This window comes from Strix aluco, chromosome 22 (genome assembly GCF_031877795.1).
Source record: "Strix aluco isolate bStrAlu1 chromosome 22, bStrAlu1.hap1, whole genome shotgun sequence".
Lineage (NCBI taxonomy): Eukaryota > Metazoa > Chordata > Aves > Strigiformes > Strigidae > Strix > Strix aluco.
This window is the reverse complement of record NC_133952.1, coordinates 6,993,435-7,006,297: the sequence shown is the minus strand read 5'-3', so window position 1 is coordinate 7,006,297 and position 12,863 is coordinate 6,993,435. Positions and strand designations below refer to the sequence as shown.

The 12,863-nt window shown below is 57.7% G+C and overlaps 1 protein-coding gene across 6 annotated transcripts; it reads right to left on the bottom strand.

Moving 5' to 3' along the window:
* Positions 1–405: 405 nt before the first annotated feature.
* Positions 406–11,915, bottom strand: TMEM51 (transmembrane protein 51). Of its 6 annotated transcripts, none has more exons than XM_074848024.1 (3): positions 11,888–11,915; positions 2,964–3,421; positions 406–1,622 (listed from the first exon to the last, which is right to left on the bottom strand). In XM_074848024.1, exons 2-3 carry the CDS (start codon positions 3,302–3,304, stop codon positions 1,211–1,213), a joined length of 753 nt encoding a protein of 250 aa, XP_074704125.1. In that variant the 5' UTR covers positions 3,305–3,421; positions 11,888–11,915; the 3' UTR covers positions 406–1,210. The 6 variants fall into 6 exon arrangements, with proteins under 6 accessions (XP_074704125.1, XP_074704124.1, XP_074704128.1 ...); XM_074848023.1 differs by lacking the exon at positions 11,888–11,915 and adding an exon at positions 10,692–11,364; XM_074848027.1 differs by lacking the exon at positions 11,888–11,915 and adding an exon at positions 11,069–11,163.
* Between the last annotated feature and the right edge of the window lie 948 nt (positions 11,916–12,863).

The window sequence follows — 12,863 nt, the reverse complement described above, 5'->3', positions numbered from 1 at the left end:
TTTGGGCCAGCATCCCTTCTTTGTCTTTGTTTTGGTCACTTGCACTCCTCTCGTACCTTATATCAACCATACTGCCAAGTCAACCTCTGCTGAACTACATCAGTATCAGCATCACACCAACCGAGCCACATCCATCCCGGCAGCCCAGAGGCAGACAGCAGATCGGCCACGCCGTCATCTGCCACAAATTCATGGGAGATTCTGCTCCCTACCCCCACCATCAACATTCAGACCATACGAGGGAGCCCGTGGCTGATTATGCTGATGACTTTGTCCTCAGTCGCTTTGCTGGGAGGCGGCGGGGGGCCGGCATCCGCCCTAAAACAACCAACTATTGCAGAGTGCTCTGGCTTACAAACCTTGGGAAGGGCCAACCACGCACGAGTGCACACACACACACAAACACAATGTACAAAATATTTATTTAGAACAGGTCTGCTCGCACAGCACGCTCAGCAGTCGTTTCACCCTGCACACCTCCTGACAGCAGTGCGTTCAGCTCCCAACCCCCTGGATTTATCCACCTGCCTCAAACAGATTTGTGCTTCGCATCGGACCACAAAACACAACAGAGAAAGCAACTGAGGCAAGAAATCCATCTTCTCCCCGAGGAGCACAGGGCTCATTTTTAGCCCACTTCCCACCCATAAGCACAGGCAGACCTTGGCAGGAGTTGGGGCTGGCCCTGGGCCACCATCCCAGCCCCAGGCAGGAGCAGGGGAAACCTGTAGCGCTACTCTGGCAACACAGTTTCCCTTACTCAATAAGAAAAGGCACCAAAAAAAGGAGCGTTGCCCTTTTCCACTTGGAAAATCTTTGTTCAGTATCAGTTTGGTGGCTTGGAAAAAGTCTTGCTTGAGCAAGGGGAGAGCAGGTGAGAAGATACATTGAGTGGTCCTTATCTAAAACACCACAAATGACACTTTCAGTACTTCCAGCCCTCGGTTACTTCACAGCAGCAGACCTATCGCCATTCGGGCTTCTTTCCCCACAGTCTTTTGTGAAACCCTGTCTCGGGGAAAGCTTGCCCTGTCCCCGTGCTGCAGCGCTACGCACCCATCATGTCCTCCACATCACAGCTTCCAGGGAGCCCTGACTGCTTCTGCAACCACAGACCGAGCCCCTCTTAGTGTGGTTGTTTTAACAAACAAAAAAAAAAACACCAGACAAAAATCCAAACCCCCAGCAGCATCACAGATTCCTCTTTTTTTTAAGTTATTTGCTGCCTCTCTGGCGCTTTCTCCTGGATCTCCTCGTACTTGGGCGGAGGGGTCAGCGGCTCTATCGTGATAGGGGCGGTGCTGTTCCCCTCCGCGAGGTTCAGCCTGATGTCCTTCAGGTGCAGCTTCTCCGACTTGATCCTCCGGACCTTGAGCGGCTTCAGGCGCTTGCTGAGGCGCGAGCTGTGCCGGCTGGGCTGCCGCTCCGTGCCGGGCTCTGCGCCGGCAGCTCCCGACGGCTGGCTGCTCTCGTCGAGTCCCGTCAGCGATTCGTAGGAGGGCAGGGAGACGCTGACCCTGTTGCTCCTGTCCAAGTCTCTGGGCTCTGAGTAGCCTGTGTTCATCACCTCCTCGTAGCTGGGGACGTAGTACTGGGAAGATACATCTTCGTCCTCTTCTTGACTAGAGGGGGAAAAATTAAGGCTGTCAGTAGCACATCATTTCAGCTTCACTGGGGCAGGGGATGGAGAGAATAAACCCACTCCCCTGTCAAAACCTTAACAGATTATTTGCCCTTCTACATTGTACACCAGTTCCTTTTTGTTTGACAGAACAGATCCCAACCCTACCTATATTCAGGCACGTTTTTATTTCCTTGTGACATACGTCCGCCTTTGATCATCACTTTCTCTGCCCAAACACCTCTTCTTCTATTATACAGTGATTTCTTCCCCCAGCAGAACACCAATTTCTGTCCTTCCCTCTTGACAATCAGTCCAAATACGTTTGAAAGGGACATCACCATTTGTCATTTGGATGTCTTTTGTGTTGGGCATCTACCTTGAGTTTTTCTGCAAAGAGATTCAGGTCTGCAGTAACTGACATCTTGCCCCAGGCACCTGCACGAGGCCTGCACACACACACTTGGCATTTCTTTTGCATTATGAAGTTACCTTTACAACCTCACGGGGAAAAACAGTTTTCTGGGTAGATCTGCACACAGAGTCATTCTCTGCAGTCACCAACGGCAGCTCTCCCCCGCAGCATTCCCTAGGCAGCAGCTGGAAGAGCCACTGTCTCCTTCTGCCACCTCACACCCCACGCTGTCCCTGTGCCCCGCTGCCTCTCTCCACACAGGCACAGCCAGCGCTGGGGACCGCACCGATCCCCCACGCTGCCGAGAGGGCTGGGGACTCCTCCTGCGCCTGTGTTTGTTCAGGCCGTGCCTGCTGTGGCAGCAGCCTTTACTCCACTTGTTGAAGTTCCCTGAGCAAACACAGGAGAGCCCTGCAGACTCGCACCGGGTCTAAACACCCCTTCCAGCTACTGCCGAAAGGCTGCGTGGCACCTCCGGCCGCAGCCAGCGAGACAGCACATCCTACATCCCCAGCTCCTCTCCCTCCGCAGCCCCTCGCCCAGGGCTTGCAGCAGCCATCCTGCTCCTCGGCGTTAACCATTAACCACCGGCCCCAGCGTGCCCTCTCAGCACACTGACTGTGTACCAACAAAAGCAGGAGCGGCACGTCTCAGCAACGCTGGCCTGGCCACGGCTCCATCTGGCCCCCGCTTACATACAAACAACCCTCCCTTTCACCTACAGCACCATAAATACAGCTGGAGTCACTCCTTCTTGATCTCCACAACGTATCTGACCCCTAAACCATGAGACGTGCTTGCCTTTATTTTAGCATGTTCTGCCATCAGCCTTACCCTCCTCGCTCCTGAGCTCTTCGAGGAAGAATAACGGCCCTTGGTTTCATTCCTACACTCGATCCCGCTCCCTTTCTCCCCAAACAGGCTCACCTGTCCTCCTGGTGCGAGGGCTCTGCAGACGGTTGGTGCTGCACGCGAGCGATATCTTCGCTTTGCCTCTTCTTGTCCCGGATATTCAAGCAGATGGAGAGCAGCAGCAGCAGCACGCCCGCTCCCACCAACACATACGCCACCGAGAAGGTCTTGCTCTTCAAAATGCCTCCGGTGCCGCGGTCGGGCTTGCTGCTGTTCCCAGCGTGGGTGGTGGGTTTGTCGGCGGGGCCGAAGCCGGGGACGAGGTTCCAGACTGCCATGATGATGCCGAGGACGAGCATCCCCAGCCCTATTGCCGTCAGGGCGTAGTGCGAGCCGTTGGCTCGAGACTGGGCCATCGCTCCCGCTGCTGGCTGGCCAGTCGGGCTGCCCCCACCTTACAGCATGGCTCAGGGCAGGGGGGGTGCAGGCCGGCTAGCATGCGTGCAGTCCCCTCCCGCAGCAGACGGCGAGCTCTGGGAAGAGACGCAAAGCGATGGTTAGAGCTTGGAGGGATGCAAAGGCTACACAGCTACTGTTTCAGTAGCCAAAATAACATCGTCTTATTCTGCTAATGCTGGAAACCTAATTCCACCATGTCTGTGGGGAGCTCACGGCAGTCAGCAGCAGGATCCTTGCTGGTCGCTCTCATCGTGACCTGGGCATCAGCATCCATCCCAGGCTTGGCCTGGTTCCCTCCCTGCCACTCTCAGGCTCACGGCACAGAAAGGCAAGCACTGACTCTCTTCCTTCTTCTTCCCACCTTCACAGGAAGCTTTCGTTCAGCTACAGCACAGCCAGACACATTACATCGCACACGGATGTGATTCCCTCTCCACAAATCATGTACCAAAGGGCAAGGGGAGGCTCCTCTCTGGCCCTTTCCAAAACTCCTGCAGCGCTGCAGAAACTACAGCAAAACATTCGTGCTGATCCTAAATCCCCAACTTCCTGAGCACTGCGGGATCCTATCAAACTGAAACACCAAATCTGAATTTGACCCTTTGCTGTTTTCTCAGCTGTAATATCCACAAACCTTAGGAAAGAACCAAATAACTAACGTTTGCTATGGACTTAGACTGACCATCCTTAGGAGGGTGATTACTGACCTCTTCACAGCACCAAAAAAAAATGCTTCCAAAATAAATTTCACTGCTTAGAGAAATGCTCCACTCGTCGTGGAGCTGCGCTGCCTTAGACAAACAGCTGTTGTCAATGCAAACTAACCAGAAACAGCTCAGAAACAAACCTCTAGATGTACGAGTTCTCTTTTCCCCCTTTTCGAGACAGCAGGGCTGCCTGCGGTGCTGGCTGCCTGCCCTGCAACACCTCCCTGCCCGGAGAAGAGAAAGCAAAACTGCTGCTCTCCCTGCCAAGCCAGCCCTGCGGCTTCCCCTGGCCGCTGCCTGCAAGGGTTGCTCCAAACTCAAGTCCTCAGTGCATCCCACGGCTTGTTTCTGGCCAGTGCTTGCCCACCCCGGACTAACAGACACTGCGGTGAGTCCCCTGGCTGCATCCCACCGACCGGAGTGGACTCGGAGCCATCTGAGCACTGCCATGCCCCACCAGCCAGGCCACAGGTGGGAAGTCCTCCTCCACCACCTCGATTGAATAGCACCAGATGTGCTCAGTTTCCAAAAATAAACACATGGAACCGCATCTCCTGGCCGCTCACCTCCCTGACCTCGGCTTGCAATCCCTTCCTGCAAACCGTGGGCGAGTAACTCGGATCCCTGCAGCAAAGCTCCCCCCTCTCCAGCCGAGAGAACCTTGCAGCAGCTTCCCTGTTTTACGCATGTGCCAAAACCAGCAGGCAGCTGCGCAAACGTGCCAGGGTTTCCTCCTTTCTTCCCCAGCCCTGGCTTCTCGACGCTTGTTTGTGCTAGAAGCCACCCTTGGACACGCCGTTGCTGCGTGGTGTCTCCATATACACCCTCACCCTTCAGCGTGGCCGTCCAGGTCAACGGTCCCAAGCTTCACGTTTGCTTGTTCAGCTCAAGAGCAAGCCTAGATCGCAAGGTCAAGGGCCAGAATAAACCAGCATTCCCAGAAAACAGACCAGCTCCAGCTGCTTGCAGGAAAAGACACACACGCAAGCCTGGAGAGGAGAAATCTGCAGAGCAACTTCCCCGTCGCTGCCTGTGCCCCAGCACCGCTGCCAAAGCTCAGCGAGGGGTGTCCCGGCCCCACGTCGGGGCTGTCAGTGTTCACGCCAACCCGGGCAGGGAAAAGTCTTCGCTCCTGTGGTCTGCCCAGGGTTACCAGGTGAACACGAGCTGCCATACAGCACCAGCTGCCCCTTGGGGAAGGCATCCCCTGCCCCCCTTTAGTCTGGTCTTAGCAAGCTGAGGATGCAGCAAAAGCTACCTCTGAAAGGTCCACACCAACATCCTGAGAGCAATCCTCACTATATGGGCAGCTGTTGGGTTTCTCCCTTACCTATTTATCCAAACGAGCTCCCATCCCCAAGCTATTTGGCAAGGTGTTTCACAAACGGACATTGGCCAGCTGAGATTTCACTTGCAAACTGCTGTGATGGCTTTGGGGCAGAAAAATTGTGCTGCACGCACAGTGGGAAGAGAAAACAGGCAGGGCTGGTAACATCTACCCATGGTGTCTAAACCTCCTTGCCTGTTCCAAATCTCTCCATCTTCCCTTGGCACCTCACCCCTGGAAGTGAGCAGGATTTAAGCTTCTACATAAATCTCTGCGCCTGAAAGTTTTACGCAGATCCTTCGCTGTGCTACCCTGAAGCCTGGGAAATCAGATTAAGGCAGGAGACTTGACATACAAGTCCGTCTCTCCATTGAATTAGCTCTTCTTTTGGCTTTCCAGAGCGCTCTTATCTCTGCTTTTGCAGTAACCCTGGTGCCCTGACGTCAGCGGCCAGAGAAGGGAGCTGCTGCTGTCTCTGCCTCAGGTCCGGCATCCCTGGTGCTGCCTGGAGCAGCGGGGACAGCCCCGCCGAGATGGACACTGGGCAGCACAGCAGAAGGGTGCCGCAACTTGAGGGTTCGGGGAAGCCCCAAACCAACCACTCACCGTCAAAATCTCACTGTGGCCGGTATCTCCAAGGCGGCATCTGCTGTGGCTGTCCCGATCAGATGGGGTGGAGCAGCACACAGACAGTGCCATCCTCCCAGATCCAGCAACGGGGGAATTCCCTGCTCTGTGGTTGTACCTGTTTATTAATTCTCAAGGGATTTTTCCTCCATGACTTCCCTTATCTTCCATAACCGCTCCACTGCGCTCTCCTACTGCGCAAAGCCCCGAGCACCCGACCCTTACTCACCATGCTTACACCACACCAGGCGAGCCTGATCTCTTCTTGCCTGTGCCACGGAGCCCGCTGGCAACCTCCCCCCTCTGTCAGGTGCTTCAGCCCCGCTCCAGCCCCCGCCTGCCTGCGTCCCCTTCCCTCCACCCGCAGCATGGGGTCTTCCCTGCAGCCAGACCCACCTTCGCCCGGTCCCACGCACGCCTGCGGCCCTGCGCCACGCTGGCAATGATTTACACCAGGATCTCCAAATCATTAAACTCCGACCGGCGCGGCTGCAAAGCCGGGGGCGCCCGCGCCGCCTTCCACGCTCGGCTGGGCTTCCCACACCTCTCACGGGCTCCCTGCAGGCTGCCAGAGCCAAGGGACGCTTTGTGACTTCTCTTGGGACATTTCCAACTGTTAATTCGACACGGGAGGGCTCGGGGACAAGCCCTTTCTGGAGCACCGCACCCCAACGCGCCTGGACGCACCCCAAAGGCTTTTGGCACGGGTGCCCAAGGCGGGGCGGCAGCTGAGAGCATCTTCCCCTCGTCGGGAAACACCAGCCATCCACAACGAGGGTCCCACCACAGGGATGCAGATCCACCCCCCGCCCCCTCCCCGTAACAGAGTCAGCCCCGGATCACGCTCCACATCTCGGTGCTCCCGGTGAAACACCAACCCCGTCGGGGTGACTCACGAGGAAGCACGACACCCATCGCTGCCCACGGCGGCACCCACGCTCCTCTGCCCTCCGCAACCTTTGGATTTTTCCCCTCCCATGTCATGACATCACCTTCCCGCTCCTGCTCCAGCAGCAACACCTTTGTCATGGGATCACGAGAGATGAGTCTGCAGTTCGGGGAAAGGGTCAATCCCCGATGCAGTCACAGGGCACGGGACGAGCTCGCTCAGACTGAGCTCCAGGGCTTCCTCGCTGCCGAGGAGGAGTCGGAGCATGACACAGGGCTCACAGCGTGCCCCCAAGGAGCGACATGTCCCCTTGGAGCCTGCCTCCAAAAACCAGTCTGCAACTCCAGCACCAGTCATAAAACACGAGACAAATTTTCCAGAAAAATTTTGGCAAAAAGAAATCTGTTTTATGTAGATTTTTTTTTAAATACACGAGGGTTCAACCTACCAGCAACACAAAACTCTACATGGAGTCATAAAACCAACAGGTCAGGCAATTTTTTTTTTTTTTGCCGTTCTTGCTGGCTACATTACACCTGCCCCAGCAGCAGGGATGTTTCTGTCCAGATGCAGCTCAGGGGATGCAGGGAATTCCCCTGCCCCAGTGGGGAGAGAAATACCCAGAGATATCCCTCTGAGCTGGGAAGAGCAGCACGACTGCCCACTGGGGCAATTCCTCTTCCTTTGGACCATTACCCAGCCCATTTTAGAGCGTCTCACCAGGGAACTGAGAGACCCGGAGGGACAGCCCCGTGCAGACTAGCAGGGCTTTTCCACATTTTGCTGCTCATGCTTCCTGCCAAGAGTGCACAGGAATGCACCCACATTCATCGCTCTTGGCACTCCCTCCAGACATTTTAAGTTATTTCAACCTCTTTTTTTTCTTAAATTTTATTTTTAACAACTTCTCCTCAGCTGTGCTCTTGCAGACAGCACCAGGCGAGCAGCACTGTTTCCTTAAAGCCCCGCACAAGGTGCTCCCCCCACCCTGGTCCGGCGTCAGACCACCCTGGAGGGGAGCCCAGGGCCCCCAACCCCGCTGCTGTGCTTCCTGCAAAACAAGGGTGTCACGGGACAGCAAAGGCTGCCTGGCCCACTCCCGGGCTCAGGATGCTGCAATCTGCCCGGCCGGCCACCATGGCCACCGCAGCCACGCTGATGGCTACAGAATAACAGCCACGGGGCTCACAGAACGCCCCATTTGCACGAGGCAGCGCCCGGCCCTTCTCCAGCTGAAGGCACCTGCCTCCACCGTCATCCTTCCGAACTCCGGACACAGGCAGGCGATCAAGTCGCCACCAGTTTAAGAACTGGCATGGATTACACGAGCCCCAGTAACTGTATACCCCGAGCCTTAATCATCACTTAATCATCAAGCAGCCAGCCATTAGCTTGAACCTTGCCATCGACGTATGGGATACTGCCTTCCAGACTCTTTCTCTCCCCATAATTTCATTACAGCCATCAGAGCAGTGCTTGCTGCAAACCAGTAATGGACTCGGACACAGAGTCCTTTTCAATTTATACTTAAGGACGTTGCCCATTTATTCCTGTGGATAATGCTGCTGCTGCAGCCACCGAGGCTGCGCCGGCACAACCCCACAGCTGCGCCGGAGGTCAGCGAGCCGTCGCCGTGTCCCAGACCGTTGTGCAAGCAGCGTCCCGAGGCTTTTCCTGAGCCTGGCTCACCCATGTAGCTGGTGCCAGCCTAACACCTCCGGGCCAGGCTCTGCTAAACCAGAGATGGGGCGGGGGGGGGGGGGGGGGGGGGGGTTGGGGTATTTGCCTCCATTCTGGCTAGAAAAGGGAGTTGAATTGCCAGCCTACGCTGTGCGCCCAGGCCTGGGAAAGCACGCCAGCCTGGGAAAATCCCAGCGCTTTGACTTTGTCTCCTTCCTGCTTTTCTTTTGACTCCACTTTGCACCTTTTTGTTTGTTGGGGTTTTTTTGTTGGTTTTTTTTTTAAATTTTCCTAATCTGCTGTTTCCTGCTGAGATAAAGCCATCCCTCCCAGCAGCCCTCCCCTGCTGTTTGGACTGTGACCTCTCCCCCTCTCCATGCTGGACAACACACTCTCCTCCTCTGGAGCCTTTCAGCGCTTCTAGACATCATCCATCTGCCTTTCTGATGTCTTCCGAAGCCGAATCCATCATTCCCACTGCCTCGGAGCACTTCCCAGCCCTCCTGGAGTGCTTTAAGCAGCTCCTGTCACACCATGGGAGCCCCCCGAGCCTTATCTTCCCTCGCTGCAAGCCACTAACCCGAGATGCCACGCTGCCATCGGCCTCGCCGCTGCTGCCTTCCTCATCCTCAGCCTGGACTTTAAGCAACGTCCTTCCTCTCGCTGTGCCCCGCTGCAGCATCGCCTCTCCCCGCGCTTTTCAAACAGCCTTCTCCGACGAGCAAGACCCACAAACAAAAACCTGCTGCAGACGGCAGAGAGGAGCCAACGGGGCAGAAAGGGAGAGCTGGGCGATGCAGGGGGAGGGATGGAACCAGCCGGGCAGCCAAGCGACACGCGGCGGCCAGGCACAAAGCCGCAGTGTTCAGCGAGGCAGGCACAGGTATTTTAACAGGGATGGAGGTTTGCCGGGGGATTATGCCACTGCACGCTCCCTGCACAGCTCACGCAGGATATTCAGCTGCTTCAGCAGAGCCTCGACACCCGTTTCTGCCTAATAAATACAACAGGAACAAGAAACACATGGAGCAGCGTTCAGGAGACAGACACGTACCTGGGCTGCCGGAGGGATGCCTCTGGCCAGGAGAGCGACAGACAGCCCTGCCCAGCCCTGGCCTCCCGGGATCTCCGTGGGAGCGTGGCTACAGGCACCACCGCTGTGGCGCCGAGCGTCACTGACAGTCAGCTGTCTTCAGGGCACCGACAGCCAAACCTTCTTCCTCAGGCACTTCCCGTCCTGAGGATTTTCCCACCCGTGTAATTACCCAGAAATAAAATCAAAGGCACCTCACATACTTCCGAGCCATTTTGGCTGAGGGCTGGGTTCACCAGTCCCACACCCATGCATTCCTTATTGCCACCTGGGAGGTTTCCCTTTCTGGCTGTCACACCAAGACGTCCAGGGCCTTGGATGGCCGTAGGATGCTCGGCTATATTGTAGAGGGATGCGTGGCCACAGCGTCCCACCGAGCAGCGGCTGAGGTCTGCACCGGAGGAGCTTTAAGGAGCCTGAAAGCCAGGACCACACCTCCTGCTGCAGCTTCATCTCACCCAGGCTCCACCACGCAAAGCCGAGGGCAGCTCGTCTCACACGGGACGTGCTCACAGAAGGGCTGATTTCTGCTCCCCCACAAACCCAGCTACGCCGGGCTCACCCCCACCACGTCACCTCTAAAAGCAAATACCATCTTTGCAGACAAACTGCTTTGGGATGGCAGTGCTGCTCCCCCAGACCCGGGGAGCTTCAGCAGGGCACGGGCGACCCTTGACACGGGGTCCCCTTACACACAACCTCCGCAGCAGCAAGGCTCCTCCACCTACATCCGTCACACCGGTGCTGCGATTCCAAGACAGCCCATTTTCAAGCCAATATGGGGGAGAGACACTGGGATTGCACCTGACACACACGCAGGGCTGGCTTAAAGGAAAACAAACCACCCAGGCGAAGCTGTCAGCAATAAAGTCAATAAACCCATCCGCCAGCAGTTACGAGTCCCAGCACGGGGCTGACAGAGGCCACGCTCAGCACGGGTGGAGCGGGGCCAGCAGTCTTCCTCCCCTCCCAGCCACCAGCACCGGGCTACGGTAACTCGCAGCCCCCAAGAAACACCCACCTGATGGGCCTCGCCTTCCAAACCAAGGATACAGCAGCTCTTTCCTTGCCCCTCAGGACAACGCAGGAATTAATCATCGAAGCAAACAGTGATAGGAACTTGCTAAAATGATCCTGCCTGTCACGACCTGTATCCCAAAACGCACCGAGGAGGGTGCGTGCCAGCCCAGCGCACACCTCGGCTGACTAACCGCATTCGCTGCGGGCCGTGGCTTCACCAAAACCCCTGCTGGAGCTCCTGACTTGCTTTCACAGTGGGATTTCTTTCTAAAACAACGCTCAAGAGGCGTTCACAGATTTGCCGGAGCCCTTCAAAGCCCCAGGCCGCTCTTTCTTTTACACTAACGGCACAATAAGGAGAACTGAAACCCCACTGACCTGTGTTCAGTTCATAAACCGCCCGGCACGGACCTGCCCTGCACAGGTTTCCTTCTCTTTGTCTTTGTTTGCTTTCCAAACAGACTCCCCGCACACACCGTCCCTTGCGCCTTCCCGGGGACTAACGTCTTCGAGCAATGGGCTCGTGATACGTCACCCCCCTGCCACGCTGCCAGCCGTGGGAACCGGCCGCGGAGGCACCGGTGGGTCTGGCGTGGGGCTCGTCTCACGCCCTCCCCTGCTCCCGACACTGATGCTGCTGCAGCTGATCCTTCCCAGAAGGGCTGCTACTCTTTTCCTGGCTCTTACAAAGGTCACCCCGATACCCGCAGGGGCTGCCGGGGTGCCCCAAGCCCACGTGTCACGGACGGGTGACCCCCCTGACACCCCAACCCTCGAGCACCCGCTCGCCCACACCCCGGTTTGGGGGTGTCTCCCGCAGAGTCTCCCCACGGGTGGTTTCACCTTCCTGAGCTCTGGCCAGTGGCCGGGGACCCCTCGCTCCCGCGGGCCGCGCTCGGAGCCACACCAGGTAGTCCCAGCCCCGGCGTTCAGCCGGGTGCGACTAAATCTAACCGCGACCTGTCGCCCACCCTGGGCCCGAGTCCAGCCTAGTCCTGGCCCAGGACTGAGCCTGACACGGGCCTGCCCCTTGCCCGAGGTCTAAGCCTGACCCAGTCCCGTCCCCCGCCCCGGGCACGGCCGGATCGAGCCCGGTCCCGGTCGCCGCTCGGGCACGGCCGTATCGAGCCCGGCTGGTCCCGTCCCTTCCCGGGGCAGGGGGTCCCACCGCCCCCAGCCCGGCCCGGCCCCACGTACCTCCCCGGCGGCGGCTGCGGGTCCCTCCCGGGCCGGCCCGCCCTGCCCGGCCCTCCCGGGGCGGCGCTTACAGGGCCCGGCCCCAGCGGCGGGGCGGCCCGGGGCAGCGCTCCCGGCTCCGGGACACCGGCAGCGGGGCACGGGAGGGGGGCAGAGGGAAGGGGACACCGAAAACCAGCCGAGAGCCGCGGGCGGGGCAGGCGGGGGGCTCCGGGGCGCAGGCGGGGGGGCTCCGGGGCGCAGGCAGCCTCTCCCCTCCTCGCCTCCCCCCTTGGAAGCATTTCCAGCCGCGCATCGCCCCGTCTGGGGACAATTCCAGAGCGCCCCCCGCCGCGCAGAGCCGACCCGAGAGGAGGATTTGCTCTCCTGGAAGCTCTTCACATCGCCTCAGCCTGGCCGGGCTGACCCCGGCCGTCACTAACACGCTTCTCCTCCGTCCCCCCTCTCCGCAGCTGTGGGTTCTTTTGGTATTTTCTAAAAGTTCTCAGAAAGTCAGGGAGGGGGGAACTGCGCAGGCTGATTTGGTTCCCCTTCTCCAGAAGGTCTGCGCTTCCTGCAACAGCGAGCTCAGTCAGGAAAGGGATGTGCTGCAGTGACAAGCAAGCAAAATTGTTCCTTTTCCCACACTTTTCAGGGGTGTAGAGGTTGGAGTCCAGCCTCCCTGCTTCCCGGGGGTCCCTGCACCCCAGAGGCTGCTCCTGCAGCACCTCCTTCCCGCAATTCCTGCAATCCAGCATGCAATATATAAAAATTACATTTTTTCCCCCCACTTTGTCCCAGGTGTGGGTCACAGCTGGAGCTGCAGGCTGCGTCACCCACCCCGAGCAGGGTCCGCACAGTGCTCCAAGCGTCACAGCCCCCATTTCTAGTTTAAAAAACAGCTCATGAGGGATCTGCGTTATGAAGCCAGCTCATACCGACGAGCAGAGTGTTTCCTCAAATGAGTGGCTCCGAGCACTGACTGCAGAAGCCCCAT